Genomic DNA, 16869 nt, shown 5'->3' with positions numbered 1-16869 from the left:
GAGAGGGAGGAATATCTAGATAGTTCACTCCAGAGTGCAGTCGCACCTCAGAGGAAAGCACAGATGCAGGAAGGGAGAGTGTGACTGTTAGTTAGCAGAGTAGTGGAAACCTAGGAGAGGTGGAGAAGGAGGTCTCGCAGACTAGTCCTATCCAACAGTACGAGGTACTTTGATACCTGTGAGGATAAGGATGAAGGCTGCAGGGAGGATGCCCAGAATTCTAACCATGGCACCGTGGAACATGAGGCAGTCCTAGGGGTGGGGGAAAGATCAGTATAGAAAGGTTGTAGTCAAAGGGGATTCTATAATCGGGGGATAGATAGCATCCTCTGTAGTCGCAACCGAGAGTTCAGGAGGGCGTGTTGCCTACCTGGTGCAAGGGTAAAGGACATCTTGGAGAGGAACTTGGAAAGGGAGGGGCAGAATCCAGTTGTCATGATCCATGTCGGCACCAATGACATAAGGAAGAACAAGGAGGAGGTCCTGCTAAAGGAATATCAGAAGCTAGGAACTAAATTAAAAAGCAGGACCTCACTGGTGGTAATCTCAGGATTACTGCTTGAGCCACATGCTAATTGGCATAGGGACAGACAGATCAGGAAGGTGAATGTGTGGCTGAAAGAGTGATGTGGGAAGGAGGGGTTCCATTTCATGGGACACTGGCACCAGTACTGGGACAGGCAGGAGTTGTACAGCTGGGATGGACTCCACCTGAACCAAAATGCGACCAGATTCCTAAACAGAAAGGATAAATAGGGCGGTGGATAAAGCTTTAAACTAGCAAGATGGGGGGACGGATCTGGTAGCAATAACAAAAACTTAAAGATAAAAGAAAGAGGAGATGAGTGTAAAGGTCAGGGTAAGGTGTAAAGATAACATAAATGGTCAAGGAACAATTACAGTTATAAAACAGATGTATAAAAGGAATGTTAGAAATAAAGTAAAAGGAACAATTATTAAAGACGAATTAAACTCCCTGTACACAGTGTCCAAAATAAAACAGGGGAACTGGAGGCAACCAGATCTAATAGGAATAACTGAAACACGGCTACATAAAGAACAGGACTGGCAACTAAATATTGCAGGTTATAACATAATCAGAAAGGATAAGGAAGGAAGAAGGGGAATGGAGTGACAGTACTAATTAGAGATAACATAATGGCAGTAGAAAAAAGGGACATAACTAACATTAAGATAGAAACAGAATCCATGTGGATTGAAATAAAAGGTAAGGGATCGATCATGCAAATAGGGGTATACTACAGACCATCTAATAGTGAAAAGGAGGTGGAGGAAGAAATATGTGAAATGAGTAAAGGACATAGAATAATAATCATGGGAGATTTTAACTATCCTCAAATAAACTGGCAAGAAGAGGTGGGTAAAGGGGTGCAGGGAATTTAGTTTTTATAATTGTGCAGGACTCCTTTCTTCAGTATGTGAAAAGCCCAACAAGAGAGGAAGCACGGCTGGATCTAGTAATGGGAAATGCCCAGAACTGATAAGAGGAGTAAGCAGAAGGGAACATCTAGGCAATAACGATCGCGACATAATAAGGTTTAAGATGAAGATTGAGAAGGACATAAGTAAGAGAAAGACCAAAGTAATAAATGGGAAAAAATCTGATTTTAAGGGGATGTGAATGGAAATAGGGAAAATAAACTGGAAAAATTTACTGACAAAAAATATCCCACTAAAAAGCAAGAGCAAACTAGCCAGTAATGACACACCATGGATGAATAAAGAAATAAGGGCAAAATTGAAACCAACAAAAAAGGCATACAAGAAAGGTTAGGAAAGAAATCAAAAAAACAATTGGGAAGACAAAGAGAAACTACAAAATTAAATAATCAAGGAATATAAAAGGAAGTAGTAAAGTACTCTACAGACACATAAATAACAAAAGAAAAATCAGGATAGAGATAAGGGTAAGGCAATACACATGATAAACTCACAGGTAATGACAGTGAAATGGCAGAAATATTAAATAATTACTTTGCCTCAGTATTTACCAGGGAGACTAAGATGCTGGACATGACATTAGAAGAAGAGATCAAAGAAAATATAAAGACATTTAAGATAGAAAGGGGGGTGATAATTGATAAACTAAACAAACTTAGGGAGGATGAGACCCCTGGTCTGGATGGATTGCATCCAGGCTTATTAAAAGAAGTTAGGGAAGAGATAACACAGGCACTATTACATATATATAAAATTCATTAGAAACAGGAATAGTGCCAGAAGATTGGCAGACAGCTAGTGTGATTCCTATATTTAAAAAGGGAGATAAAACAATTCCAGGGAACTATAGACCAATTAGCTTAACATCGCTGGTAGGAAAGAAAATGGAACTCTTGCTCAAAGATGTAATGGAAAAACATCTAGAATCTGAAAATATAATCATGAATAGTCAGCACGGATTTCAAAAGGGAAGGTCATGCTTGACCAACCTTATTGAATTCCTTGAAGAAGTAACAGAATGGGTAGACAAGGGTAATTTAGTAGATGTAATTTGGATTTTCAAAAGGCCTTCGATAAGATACCGCATAGTAGACTCATGACTAAGGTCAGAGCATGTGGAGTCAGGACAAGTAGCAGAATGGATAGCAAGCTGGCTACAAAATAGAAAACAGGGAGTAACGGTTAAAGGTAGTTTCTCAGACAGGCAAAAGGTGGGAAGTGGTGTTCCACAAGTATCGTTGCTGGGACCACCGTTGTTCACCATTTGCATAAATGATTTGGACTCTGGAATTGGAAGTACAATTTCAAAATTTGCGGACGACACCAAATTGGGTGGTATAATTAATACTGAGCATGGCTGAAACAAAATACCGGAAGGCATAATAAACTTGTAAAATGGGCGTGTAATTGGCAAATTAATTTCATTATACATAAGTGTGAGGTGGTACATTTTGGTAGGAAATTTATTGCTGGAAAATAAGAGTCTAAATGGGGTCGAGAAGCAGAGGGATCTGGGGGTAGATACCCAGATCACTAAAAGTAGCGATGCAGGTTAAGAAGGCCATAAAAACAAGAAGCACTGTGATAGAATTAAAAACCAGGGAAGTTGTGATAAATTTGTGTAGAAGCTTGGTTAGACCACACTTGGAGTACTGTAAACAGTTTTGGTCTCCACATTATAAAAAAGATATAGAAGCGGTTGTTTAGAAGGCATATGGGGTACTTTCCTTTATTAGCCAAGGCATAGAATATAAGAGCGGGGAGGTTATGCTAGAACTGTATAAAACACTGGTTAGGCCACAGCTAGAGTACTGCGTACAGTTTGGTCATCACATTACAGGAACGATGTGATTGCACTAGAGAGGGTACAGAGGAGATTTACGAGGATGCTATCAGGACTGGAGAATTTTAGGAACTAGGAGGAAAGATTGGATAGGCTGGGCTTGTTTCCTTTGGAACTGAGGAGGCTGAGGAGAGATTTAATTGAGCTGTACAAAATTATGAGGGGCCTAGACAGAGTGGATAGGGTTGATGAGGGCAATGTGGTTGATGCGTATATGGACTTTCAAAAGGAGTTTGATAAAGTGCCACATAATAGGCTTGTCAGCAAAATTGAAGCCCATGGAATAAAAAGGGTGAATACAGATAATCTTTCTAACTGCCCTTTATCTGTAATCACCAGGCATTGTTCTCTGACTATATATGCTGTGCCTATATGCATCTCTTCACTTCACCTGACGAAGGAGCAAAGCTCCGAAAGCTTGTGATTTCAAATAAAGCTGTTGGACTATAACCTGGTGTTGTGCGACTCCTTACAGGAAACAGAGAGTAGTGATGAGCGGTTGTTTTTCGGACTGGAGGAAGGTATACAGTGGTGTTCCCCAGGGGCAGTACTAGGACCACTGCTTTTTTTGATATATATTAATGACTTGAACTAGGGTATACAGGGCACAATTTCAAAATTTGCAGATGACACAAAACTTGGAAGTGTAGTAAACAGTGAGGAGGATAGTAATAGACTTCAAGAGGACATAGACAGGCTGGTGGAATGGGCGGACACGTGGCAGATAAAATTTAACGCAGAGAAGTGTGAAGCAATACATTTTGGCAGGAAGAATGTGTAGAGGCAATATAAACTAAATGGCACAATTCTAAAGTAGGTGCAGGAACAGGGAGATCTGGGGGTCTATGTGCACAAATCTTTGAAGGTAGCAGGACAGGTTGAGAAAGCAGTTAAAAAAAGCATACGGGATCCTGGGCTTTATAAATAGAGGCAGAGTACAAAAGCAAGGATGTTATGTTGAACCTTTATAAAACACTGGTTCGGCCACAACTGGAGTATAGGGCTCCATTTTAGCACCCGCTGTCGGGTGCGTTCCTGGTGGGGGGGCTCCGAAAATTGGGGAATCCCGGAGCGAGTCGGGAGCCCAGCTCCAACCCGCCCACTTCCGAGTTCCCCACAGACGCGCCGACGTGCGCGCGCAGCCCCCGCATGTGGGACTCCCGCAGGCAATTAAAGCCAGCGGGGTGCCACTTGAGAGTATTTACCTTGCTATTTCAGGTCATTAACAGACCTGATTAAGGGACTATGTCAGGAGGGGTGGGATCTTAGAAACAACTGGGACTGTTTCCCTTACTGGGGGAAACACTCCCAGTTGCAATGGACATGTTGCAGCTATCAGCCTGTGGCAGCTGCAAAGGTCCATTTGACAGGTGTATGGGGAGACCCTCACTCATTACAGGAGGCCACTCTGTCACTTGGGACAAAGTTTGGCCTTCACCACCCTCCTCCTGACAATAAAATTCACCAACTTGCACACTTACCCCAGGGTCTAGAGACATGTACCTACCTTGCGGACCCCCTCAGATGTACATCTTCCGGATGGGGGCCGCCGTAGCTGCAGTCATGACCTCCTCGGAGGGCGAACAGCATCACCAGCCTCGCCGTCCACCTCTGACACATGGAGCTCCACAACAGAGTGATGTGACACATCCACCTGCACAGCAGGAGGGAGGGCAACCGCAGAGAGAGATGCTTCGCAGGGGGCACTACCCTCGCCACAGGGTCCACAGACCGAGGCTCAGCTTCCTGGACCTCTCTGAGCAGCAGTGCACACGGAGGCTCAGAGTCGCTCGACATGTAGTCGTGGACATCTGCAGCCTCCTTCATGCCGAGCTGCTCCTGGCTGGCCCGAGCACCATCTTCTTACCTGTCGCTGTCAAAGTCACCACTGCCCTCAACAACTTCTCCTCCGCATCCTTCCAGGGTGCCACCGGGGACATCGCCGACGTCTCTCAGTCGTCTGCACAAAAGAGCCCTGCAAGTACACCTACACCCATTTTGCAGTGACACAATGAGTGGCATCAGCTGTGGGTCTTCATAGTGATCCTCAGGAAAGGGCATTATTGCACAAACCAGACAAGATTCGCAAAGATGTGGCAGTAGTGGTGCTAATATAATATGTGATGTGAGTTGATCAGAAATGAAATAGAAGTAAAAACCATGACAAACCCTCAAACACCCTTGTGCATCCCCTTCATGCTCACGACACGTTTGCCTTACGCTTCCTACTGCACATATGTGATGCATTCCCTGTGGCTGCAGCACAGGTAGTGGCAGGTTGAGTGAGGCTGACTGTGAAAGAGATGCATGAGAGGTTGAGTATGAGATAGAGCCATGAGATTGTATGAGGATTGGGTTGAGTGGTAGAGGCGGGATGAGTACTGGCGAGGTGAGTAAGTGCAGGTAAGATGAGGATGAGGTTTGAGTGGGTGCGAGGCGTGATGTGACGGAGTAGTGTTGGCAGTGCAGAAGGAGATGTGGGGTGGGGGCAGTGATGTGGCAGACGGAGTGTAGGGGAATGAGTAAGTGTACTCACTTTGGCTGACCTACTTAGGTCATTGCAGCGCCTCCTGCACTGTATGCAGGTGGGCGATATGTTGGTGGTGCAGGTGACCTCCTCTGCCACCTCGAGTCAGGCCTTCCTGGTGGCAGAGGCAGGCCGCTTCTTCCCGCCCGCCGGGGGGAAGATCTCTGTCCTCCCCCTCCTCCTCACCCCATCTAATGATACCTGGAGTGAGGCATCATTAAACTGGGAGCAGCCTTCCCCCTGGGCTGCTCCATGCTGTATTTTTCCTATTTGTTGCAGCATCTGCCCCTTTAAATAGAGCTCCTCCAGCTGACAGACCTTACTGCGCATGCGCAGTCCGCCCGACGCGCAGATCAGCAGTGGGGAACCCGGATGACCAGGTCAGTGGATCCAATTAGGCTGCGATCGCGCGCAGGGCAGACTGATTTCACCGGGCGCGTTACCCACGCGCCCAATAGCCCCTCCGCCACGAACCCGCAGCCCTGGCAATATCGAGCCCATTGTGTCCAATTCCGGGCACTGCACTTTAGGAAGGATGTGAAGAACTTAGAGAGGGTGCAGAAAAGGTTTACTGGAATGGTTCCAGGGATGAGGGACTTCAGTTACATGGATAGATGGGAGAAGCTGGGGTTGTTCTCCTTGAAACAGAAGATTAAGAGGAGATTTGATAGAAGTGTTCAAAATCATGAAGGATCTAGACAGAGTAGATGGAGAGAAACTGTTCCCATTGGCGGAAGGGTCGAGAACCAGAGGACATAGATTTAAAGCGATTGGCAAAAGAATCAAAGGCAACATGAGGGAAAACTTTTCTACACAGCGAGTAGTTATGATCTGGAATGTGCTGCCTGAAAGGGTGGTGGAATCAGATACGATCGTGGCTTTCAATAAGAAATTGGATAAATACTTGAAGGGAAAAAATTTGCAGAGCTACGGGGAAAGAGTGGGGGAATGGGACTAACTGGATTGCTCTTACAAAGAGTCGGCACAGGCTCCTTCTGTGCTGTAACCATTCTATGATTCTATGACCTATTACCCTTAGCAGCGAGATCAATAACCAGGTGATAGATTTAGAGAGAAGCTGAGGAGAAATCTTTTCACCCTGGGGGTGGTGGTGGTCTGGAACTCACTGCCTAAAAGGATGTTCGAGGCAGGAATGCTCATTGCATTTGAAAAGTACTTGGATATGCACTTGAAGTGCCATAACCCACAAGGCTACAGATCAAGAGCTGGAAAGTGGGATTTGGCTAGATAGCTCTATTTTGGCCGGCACAGACAAGGTGGGCTAAGTGGCCTCCTTTTGTGCCGTAAATTTCTGTGATTCTATGAGGTGCTAGAGAACATGCAAAAATGATTTACTAGGATTATACCAGAACTGAGAGGTCATACCTATCAGGAAAGTTTGAACAGGCTGGGACTCTTTTCTCTCAAAAAGAGGAGACTGAGGGGTGACCTGATAGAGGTCTTTAAGATAATGAAAGGGTTTGATAGGGTAGACGTAGAGGAGATGTTTCCACTTGCGGGGGAGACCATAAGGTAGTCACTAATAAATCCAATAGGGAATCCAGGAGAAACTTCTTTACCCAGAGAGTGGTTATAATGTGGAACTCGCTACCACAAGGATTAGTTGAGGTGACTAGCATAAATGCATGTAAGGGGAAGCTAGATAAACACATGAGGGAGAAAGAAATAGAAGGGTATGTTGATGGGGTTAGATGAAGAGGGGTGGGAGGAGACTCGTGTGGAGCATAAACATGGCATGGATATGTTGGGCCAAATGGCCTGTTTCAGTGTTGTACATTCTATGTAATTGTATATAATTCCATGTAAGACTAAATGTAAGAGATTTAGAACAGAGGACAGGAGAAACTTCATTACACAGAGTTGTGAAACTGTGGAATTCAATTCCCGGATTAGTGCTTGAGGCAGAAACTATGTCAACATTCAAGATTAGATTAGATAGGTAGATTAAGGAAAAGGAGTTGAAGGGATATGGGAACAGGGTGGGTAAATGTGATTCGTACTTTTTGGGTTGTATGTAGGACCATCGCCAATAGGCCGAATGGCCTGATACCATGTTGTAACATCTACATAAGGCAGATAAAATTCACCATAAATACCATTTTAGCTTGAAGAAAATGAGTGGAATCTATCTTTAGCTTTTAAGGATAACTAGACCAAACGGGACGATGTCAATCTACAACTACCTTCTTATTAACAAAATTTTGGAAACATAAATTCATTAACTATTACAGGATATGAGATTTTGCTCCATTGAGGACAACTAGTTACTTTAAATGAGAGTTAACTACTGTTAATTAATATCTCACCATTACGGGTCATTGAAAACCCAGTACAAAACATTTTTCTCAAATTAACCAGCCGACAGCTGGTATTTTTATACTTTAAAAATAAAACAGCACAAATTATACAATTTGTGTCATTGAGGTATAATGAAGTAATTGGGATTTAAACCCTTTCCATCTGATGCTGGCAATATCCCTATCTCACCTTTATATGTTCTAGATTGCAAGCAATTATTACCCGTTTCCAAATTTGCTTACTATAAAGTCCTGAGAATACCTCAACCCTTATACCATCCTCATCTCCCAATGCTACATTTAAGTCCACATGTTAGCAGTGTTCCTGATTTGTTAATTGTTGATCCTTCGCTAGATTGCTTTAACTGGCCGTATCTGTTAACTAATTTGTAAAAAGTAATTTATTCAATTTTCCTGATTGCGATATAGTGGAATTGATACGTATTTAAAAAAATTATTTAACTATATTTGTATCAGGAAGGTAAATTGAAAGGAAGATTGTCTGGAACAAGTCATAATGTTTCCATGAGGTATTGATATAATATGTACATGCTGTAGTTTGTACTGTCAGTCTCATTTGTCTGCCTCAGTTTCTGTATATTGGAGTGCCGAGGCTATAGGTTTTGAAATGTGTGTTTAAAATGACCTCAAATGTATTTAACAGTTCAGTGGTGGTGTAATATATTCCAGACCTGGTTTGTTTGAAACTGTAACAGATTCTAGCATAACATAGGGCTAGAAATGTGGGCTTTTGAAACATTATCAATGCAATGTTATCTATCACCTTTAATGAATAATTAGTTTATGACATTGAATGCACTGTGGCTTTTTGAAGAACTGAAAGAAAAAACATTTTTCTTTGCTTCCAGCTGGCCAAGAATGTAGGAAATATCAGTTTTAATGAAATTCTGGAAGCCAGTCTGCCGCATCCATCATCAAAGCCTATTCCGAATAGTGACATGTAAGTACATTTGAGAGAGGTACGGTGATTTAGAAATAATAAAAGACGATGAACTGGAATACAAATGGGCATTCTTTTGCTCATAGAGTTAAATTTAGAGGTTTTTTTTCTTCAAGCCTTGTAATGGTTGACACGGTATTGGTTTTAGTCCAATTACCAACCAGTCAGAATGATTTGTTAGTTTTTGATGTCACTATTTAGCAGTATTGTCTGAGTATTTCCAAGTCATGTAAATATAAGGGCTGATTTTGCAAGGTTCCATTGCTTGCTGAATTGGAGTACAGATTGTCGGAATCTTCCTGAGCGTGGAGCTCAACACCCCAAATGTGTTCACTCATATAAAATGTACATATGAATGTCTGAATAGCCTGGCCTTTAAGAATTGGCTTCTTAAAGGTATGTTGGACTTTTCAGAGTTGGTTTTGAAAGGTTTTGGTTTAGTATTATTATTATTATTGTATTAATTTTTATTGATCTTTAGGTCTGCTTTTTTTGCATTTACAACTCTTTTTCCTATAACAATCTTCCAGCTGCTGTTTCATGTGCAGCAAGCAAAGTAGTACGCGATTCCTTTAGGGATACCAATGGTGTTTTTAGATTTGGAGGAGGAGGAGCAGTTCCTCCTCTAAATCTAAGAACACCATTGGAACCTTCAGAGGCAGATGTGACTACACCTTGGACGTTAATACGTACTATCCTTACCGTAGTACTCACATTTACATATGCAGACAGTCCTTTCTGGACATTCCAAAGAGACCTACCTTCAGCACCAGTGCTCTGCAGGAGAGGCTATCGGAGAGCTGTGCTTGGAAGCCAATCAGCAAAGAACTTCTACCATATGGATGAGTCTTGCTATGTGTGTGAAGATGACTACTACATTAAACTTCTACACCAGAAGATCTTTCCAAGCCACACAGCTGCATCAAACAAATGACAGAGGCTTTACTTACAAGAGGCCACATGTTCATTATTTTTCCCAAAAAGAGGCATCAGCTGGACAGGGCACAAAACTTTTCCCAGGTGGCAGGACTTCCTTGAATAGAGGGCATCGTGGATGGCCCCCGCGTGGCTTTCCAGGGCCTTAGCAGCCCAATGGCCTACAAGGACTTGCATCCTATTAATATCCAAGGTGTGTTGGATCACTGGAATCTCATCCTGCAATTCAGTGCCCATTATTCTGTGAGCGCTAATGATGCATTTGTTTTGAGCCAATCCACCATATTAGGGTTATTTGAAGGATCAAAGAGACTGGATGGATAGCTCCTAGGAGAACAAGGCTATTCTTGACCCCTGGCTGATGACTCCCTTGAGAAACACCAGATATAATGAAGTATAGGTCTCAATCAGAACTATTGTTGAACACACTGCAGGTATGCTGAAGGAAAAAATTCCATTGCTTAGACCAAACAGGAAGTTGATCCTTCTGTTTAACCCAGTAAGGCTTTCCAACCTCAAACATCTGTTGCATGTTCCACATGCAATACAAATAACTAAGAGGAAGAGGAGGCCCAGGCCTAAACAGAAAAGGAGGAAGAAATAGATGCAAGGTAATTGCAACCCAAACCACGAAGACTGTGGCAGCAATTGTTCATAGACACCTTTTTCAGTTAAGTCCATAACCTGGATGCTGCATAACTAGTCTTATTGAATTTGTTACCATACAATGGCCCAATAAACCATGCCTACATTATCATCTACTGAAAATTAATTGGCATGCTGCCCATTATTGTGTCTGCTACTACCTTTAATATGGCCCTGCTCAAATAAACTCTGGACCAAGTTGAAATGAAGTTGTTATTTTATTTCCCTGCAAATTAAGTTATATGTGGTGACAGGCTCTTGATGGTATGGGTGCCTCGTGGGATAGAGGAGTTGTCACGTGTTCCATGATGGTATGCTATTCTCTGAATCCGTTCTGCGCTAGTGAACAGGTGTTGGTCCTGCACTTCTTATGGCCGATCTTACAGGGTATCAAGCACGTTCTTACAAGTCTTCATGAAGGCCTTTAGCTCACTGAGTAACGTCTGGGGCTATAAGGCCAGCTTGTATCTGTCCTTCTGCGACCTCCATTTGATCCTCTTCCCTTGTGCTGCGAGGTTCACCTGGTGTACCTTCCTGAACCTTAAATGTCCTGGGGAGTTTGTATCTGAGATGGTGTCCGCACCAGGTGGTGTGTGGGGATGCGGCATGCTTTGAAGGGCCTGATTTTGTTACAGAGAAGATTGTGGGGTGATTTGATAGGGGTGTATAAAATGAAGAAGGGTTAGGATAGAATAGAAAAAAACAGATAGTTTCCAGTGGTTGAAGGGGTATTGATGCAAGTTTAAATGTATGTTTAGGACCAAGAGCAGGAGAAATCTTTTTATACAGAGGGTTGTGAATTAGTGGTTGAAGCAGAGACCATGTCAACATTTAAGAATAGATTAGATAGGTGGTTTAAGGAAAGGTAGATCAGGGATATGGGAACAGGTTAAGCAAATGGAATTAGGACTACTACTTGTATGGAGGATAAAGACTAAAATGGACTGGTTGGGCCAAATGGCCTGTTTCTGTGTTGTAATTTCTGTGTGTCATCATCAGGTTCAAGCCACCCTGAGAAAAGGATCAGTTCACCACTCGACTTCTTGGGAAAAAAAACTTTGACTATAGACTTAAAAGTATCTCCAGTCCTCAATCATTCTATTAATTTGCCTAGTGCAGTTTTTCATTACAGCCTGTCTTGGGGCATTGCACGTGATTGTTAGAAATTCCAACCTGACACCTGGTGAATTGCATTTTAGCCTGCTTCCACCTGGTTTAGGACATATATTTTTCATGATTGTAATAACTACTCTGTACCTATTAGTAGTATTCTCGTTTGCCACAAGCTGCTGGAACTTTATCCGGGGTCTGACAGACCCACTACTACCTTCCAGTTTTTTTTCTTTCCACCGCCATGGAAAATTCTACCAGAATGATGTGTGAATCTTAACTTTTACCTGTTTTCTCTTGAGCTTGTCTACAACGTGGCGTTCAAGTTGCAACAAAGCAAGTCTATGTTTAATATGCAGATATAGTTCAAGAGGTCTCCAGAGCAGGATTCCCTTGGCTTCTTCCCCTACCCTGCCCCTCCCCTACTGGCAAAAAAAAGTTCAAGAAATTGGATAAGTTGAAAGAGGGAAAGAGTATATCCAGTGCAAATCCTGCATAACATTTATGCTCTTGGTGCCATAACTTTGGCATGAAAGTTATTCATAGTACTGACTCTGTGGACTCCTGGTTATGATAGAAGCTCCTTCCCAGTGGTACTTGTGCCATCATGGTCTATCAGGAACTTGGTGTTACAGTTTGCCCTAATACTGGCAGACCTACCAATAGGGAACAGAATCTACAAACTTGCAGACTAACGAGACCTCCTTACATTAGATGCACGAGGAAGACTGCATTGGGACAGTTAATTCCTTCATTTTCATGAAACCCCTCCACATTTTGAGGCAATAACTTTCTCAGGACATTTATTGACTAATTCTGCCAACTCAGGTCGGAGGTAAAGAAGCTTTTTTTGTCTCAAGCAAACTAAGGATAAGAATTTGATCTGCTCACATTACTTGCTTCTCTCCAGGAGAGGGTTGAGGCTTCCATCCTGTGCTGGATCTCAGTGGTTTTAGGTTCTCACTACAGATGAAGTTGCTACGGTGCAATACCAGGGCTGGGGAAGTATTTAACAATCTGGGGCCTTTCCCGGAGGCCAATGCAGTGCAAATCTTGCATAAAATTTATGATGTTGGTGCCATAAATTTGGCTGAAAATTGTTCATAGCACTTTTCAGAAATTGGCAAGCAACCTTATATTCCAAAGAGAACTACTTCCACGTAGGGATACGTTTTTACCATCAGAAGTAGTTGAAACTCATCATAGAGGAATTAAAATCATAGAATGGTTACAGCACAGAAGGAGGCCATTCGGCCCATCGAGCAATCCAGTTAGTCCCATTCCCCCGCTTTTTCCCCTAGCCCTGCAAATTTTTACCCTTCAAGTATTTATCCAGTTCCTTTTTGAAAGCCACGATTGAATCTGCTTCCACCACCCTTTCAGGCAGCACATTCCAGATCATAACAACTCACTGCATAAAAAGGTTTTTTCTCGTGTCGCCTTTGGTTCTTTTGCCAATCACCTTAAATCTGTGTCCTCTGGTTCTAGACCCTTCTGCCAATGGGAACTGTTTCTCTTTATTTACTTAATCTAAACCCTTCATGATTTTGAACACTTCTATCAAAACTCTTCTTAACCTTCTCTGCTCTAAGGAGAACAACCCCAGCTCCTCCAGTCTACCCATGTAATTGACGTCCCTCATCCCTGGAACCATTCTAGTAAATCTTTTCTGCACCCTCTCCAAGGCCTTCACATCCTTCCTAAAGTGCGGTGCCCAGAATTGGACACAGTACACCAGCGGATTGGAAAACCTCAAACATAACACCTCTATTCAAGAAGGGAGTGAGACAGAAAGCAAGTAACTATAGACCAGTTAGCCTAACATCTGTCATTGGGAAAATGCTAGAATCCATTATTAAGTAGCAGGACATTTGGAGACTCATAAAACAATCAAGGAGAGTCAACATGGTTTTATGAAGGGGAAATCATGTCTGACAAATTTATTAGAGTTATTTTGAGGAAGTAACGGGCAGGGTGGATATAGAGGAACCAATGGATGTAGTATATTTGGATTTCCAAAAGGCCTTCGATAAGGTGCCACATAAAAGATTACTGCACAAGATAAGAGCTCATGGTGTTGGGGCATGGATAGAAGATTGGCTAACTAACAGAAAACAAAGAGTCAGGATAAAAGGGTCATTTTCAAAATGGCAATAGTGGGGTGCCACAGGGATCAGTGCTGGGGCCTCAACTATTTACAATATATATCAATGACTTGGATGAAGGAACAGAGTGTCTTGTGGCCAAATTTGCTGATGATACAAAGATAGGTGGAAAAGCAAGTTGCGATGAGGACACAGTGTCTGCAAAGGGATATTGACAGGTTAAGTGAATGGGCAAAAATTTGACAGATGGAATATAATGTGGGAAAATGAGAAGTCATCCACTTTGGGAGGAAAAATAAAAAAGCAAAATATTATTTGAATGGAGAAATACTACAAAATGCTGCGGTACAGAGGGATCTGGGTGTCCTCGTACATGAAACACAAAAAGTCAACATACAGGTGCAGCAGGTAATCCGGAAGGCAAACGGAATATTGGCCTTTATTTCTAGGGGGATGGAGTATAAAAGCAGGGAAGTCATGCTACAACTGTACATGGTGCTGGTGAGACCACACCTGGAGTACTGCGTACAGTTCTGGTGCCCTTATTTAAGGAAGGACATACTTGCATTGGAAGCAGTTCAGAGAAGGTTCACTAGGTTGATTCCGGGTATGGAGGGGTTGTCTTATGAGGATGGATTGAACAGGTTGGGTCTATACTCATTGGAGTTTAGAAGAATGAGAGGAGATCTTACTGAAACATACAAGATTCTGAGGGGACTTGATAGGGTAGATGCTGAGAGGATGTTACCCCCCTTGGGGGAATCTAAAACTAGGGGGCGTAGTCTCAGAATAAGGGGTCGCCCATTTAAGACTGAAATGAGGAGGAATTTCTTCTCCCAGAGGGTGGTGAATCTTTGGAATTCTTTACCCCAAAAAGCTGTGGAGGCTGAGTCATTGAATACATTCAAGGCAGGGTTAGACAAATTTTTGATCAGCAAGGGAGTCAAAGGATATGGATAAAAGGCAGGAAAGTGGAGTTGAGGTAAAAATCAGATCAGCCATGATCTCATTGAATGGCGGAGCAGGCTCGAGGGGCCGAAAGGCCTACTCCTGCTCCTAACTCTTTTGGTCTTATGGAACCAATGTTTTATAAAGGTTCAACATACCTTCCTTGCTTTTGTACTCTATGCCTCTATTTATAAAGCCAAGGATCCCATATGCTTTTTTAACTGCTTTCTCAACCTGTCCTGCCACCTTCAAAGATTTTGCACATATATCCCCAGGTGTTTCTATTCCTGCACCCCCTTTTAAGTTCCAAGTACAAAGATTTCCTGTTTGGATTGGCATCAGAACCAAGTATCAGGGCTTTTCATGCTGTAATTTCACAGTTGAAAAAAAGTTATTCATAACTCTGTATATGTAACATTATGTAATTATATAGCTTGATAGCAGAATACTTTTAGGGTAATAGATTGATATCTTGTGTTTACTGCTATCATATACATTAGGAGTAGAGCTGAGGCTCCAATTTAATTTAAAATTCTTATCTTTCTATATAAATCCCTTCATGGCTTCACCCTTCCCTTTCTCCGTAACTTCCTCCAGCATCCCCCTCCCACCCCCCACAACTTTCCATTCATCCATCTCCGGCCATTTGTGCATCCGCCTCCCTTCCCTTTACCCTACCATTGGTGGCTGAGCCAATAGGCCCTGCACTCTTAAAGTTTCCTCCCTAAACCTCTCCTCCTCTAAGACCTGTCTTAAAACCTACCTCTTTTATCAAGCTTTTGGTCACTGCTGCTAATGTTGCCACCTTTCGGCACAACATCCATTTTTCTCTGATTACTCATCTGTGAAGTGTCTTGGGATGTTTTTCTACATTAAAGGCGCTATGTAAATGCAAATGTTGAAGTATCTGATACTGGTGGTCCTTCTTGGAGATGTATGCATGCAAATCCTGCATGAAATTTACACCATTGGTGGCATAAATTTGGCATGAAAATTGTAAAATAGTGCTGCCAAATCACACACTGCTGACACTTCCTCCATGGAGATCTATCAAACTGGTAATTTGGCAGTGGAGTAATGTTGCGTCAGCTCTGGTTTGAATACTGGAGCTAAAACAAGACCGTACAATCCTATGAATGAATCCATATGCAATGAAACTGCTCTATACCTATCTAGTACCTTGAGTGAATTATAGGTAGATTTGATAAGTACATACAATGTATTTAGTGAGATTACACTAGACATATGCATTTGGATGTTCCAGCTTCCTCTGAAACTCAGAGCACCATTATCTGGCCAGTATTATCTGGCTGGACCAAGTGAGTAGCATCACTTAATCGGCCACACTGGCACCACCTTGATTATATTAACATATTTGTGCCTATCCTAATTTAGATTATTGGTTTAAGTTACCTTTCATAAGTCTGGACAGACTGCATTCAAGCAAGCTTGACCGCTCTAGAAAAGCTAGGATTTGTCATCAACCAAAAGAAATCCAAGTTAGATTTACTTGGTTCCAGACAGCTCAGGCTTAAACACCAATTCTAGAGAATTGCTTCAGAAGAAGTGAAACTCAAGTGTGTTTGCAGATACTGGGTTGATGGCAAGCCACCTGAGTGAGTGTAAAACTTTGTCCAAGGCAGTTGCATCAAAATTTTCTTGCACAATAAATCTTGAGGTGCTCTATTGTAGATAAGTCAGACAGCAGCTGTAACCTTAAACTGCCTTGTAAAGAACAATGAGGAGGCAGCCATCGCCGTCAACCTGGGAGGCAAATAGCCTGAACAGATTGCTGCAATAAACGCCACTTCCTCTGTTACTCTGGCAACAGATGCTTCCTCTTTAAATGGATACTTATTATCAGAAAGGATTATCCAAAGGATGTGGACACACCCACCCACCATGTGGCACAACAGACTTGCACTTTGAAAAATAGGGCGAACTGAAATGCACACTCAACTAATTCACAAGCAATTAGTGAGGCAGGTCCACCAACACTATTGTGGCTTAGTACA

At 42.6% G+C, this 16869-nt stretch overlaps 1 protein-coding gene across 2 annotated transcripts in view; it reads left to right on the top strand.

Annotated features, from left to right (window-relative positions):
• The window catches only part of LOC137320244 (arf-GAP with SH3 domain, ANK repeat and PH domain-containing protein 1-like), a 417474-nt gene that overhangs the window by 320724 nt on the left and 79881 nt on the right, over positions 1-16869 (top strand). For both annotated transcript variants that reach the window (XM_067982012.1, XM_067982011.1), the window contains exon 18: positions 9019-9110. In XM_067982012.1, coding sequence (XP_067838113.1) covers positions 9019-9110 — 92 coding nt within the window. The remainder of the gene's footprint in view (positions 1-9018; positions 9111-16869) is intronic.

Source organism: Heptranchias perlo, chromosome 3, assembly GCF_035084215.1.
Source record: "Heptranchias perlo isolate sHepPer1 chromosome 3, sHepPer1.hap1, whole genome shotgun sequence".
NCBI lineage: Eukaryota > Metazoa > Chordata > Chondrichthyes > Hexanchiformes > Hexanchidae > Heptranchias > Heptranchias perlo.
This window is presented reverse-complemented; position numbering and strand designations above follow the sequence as displayed.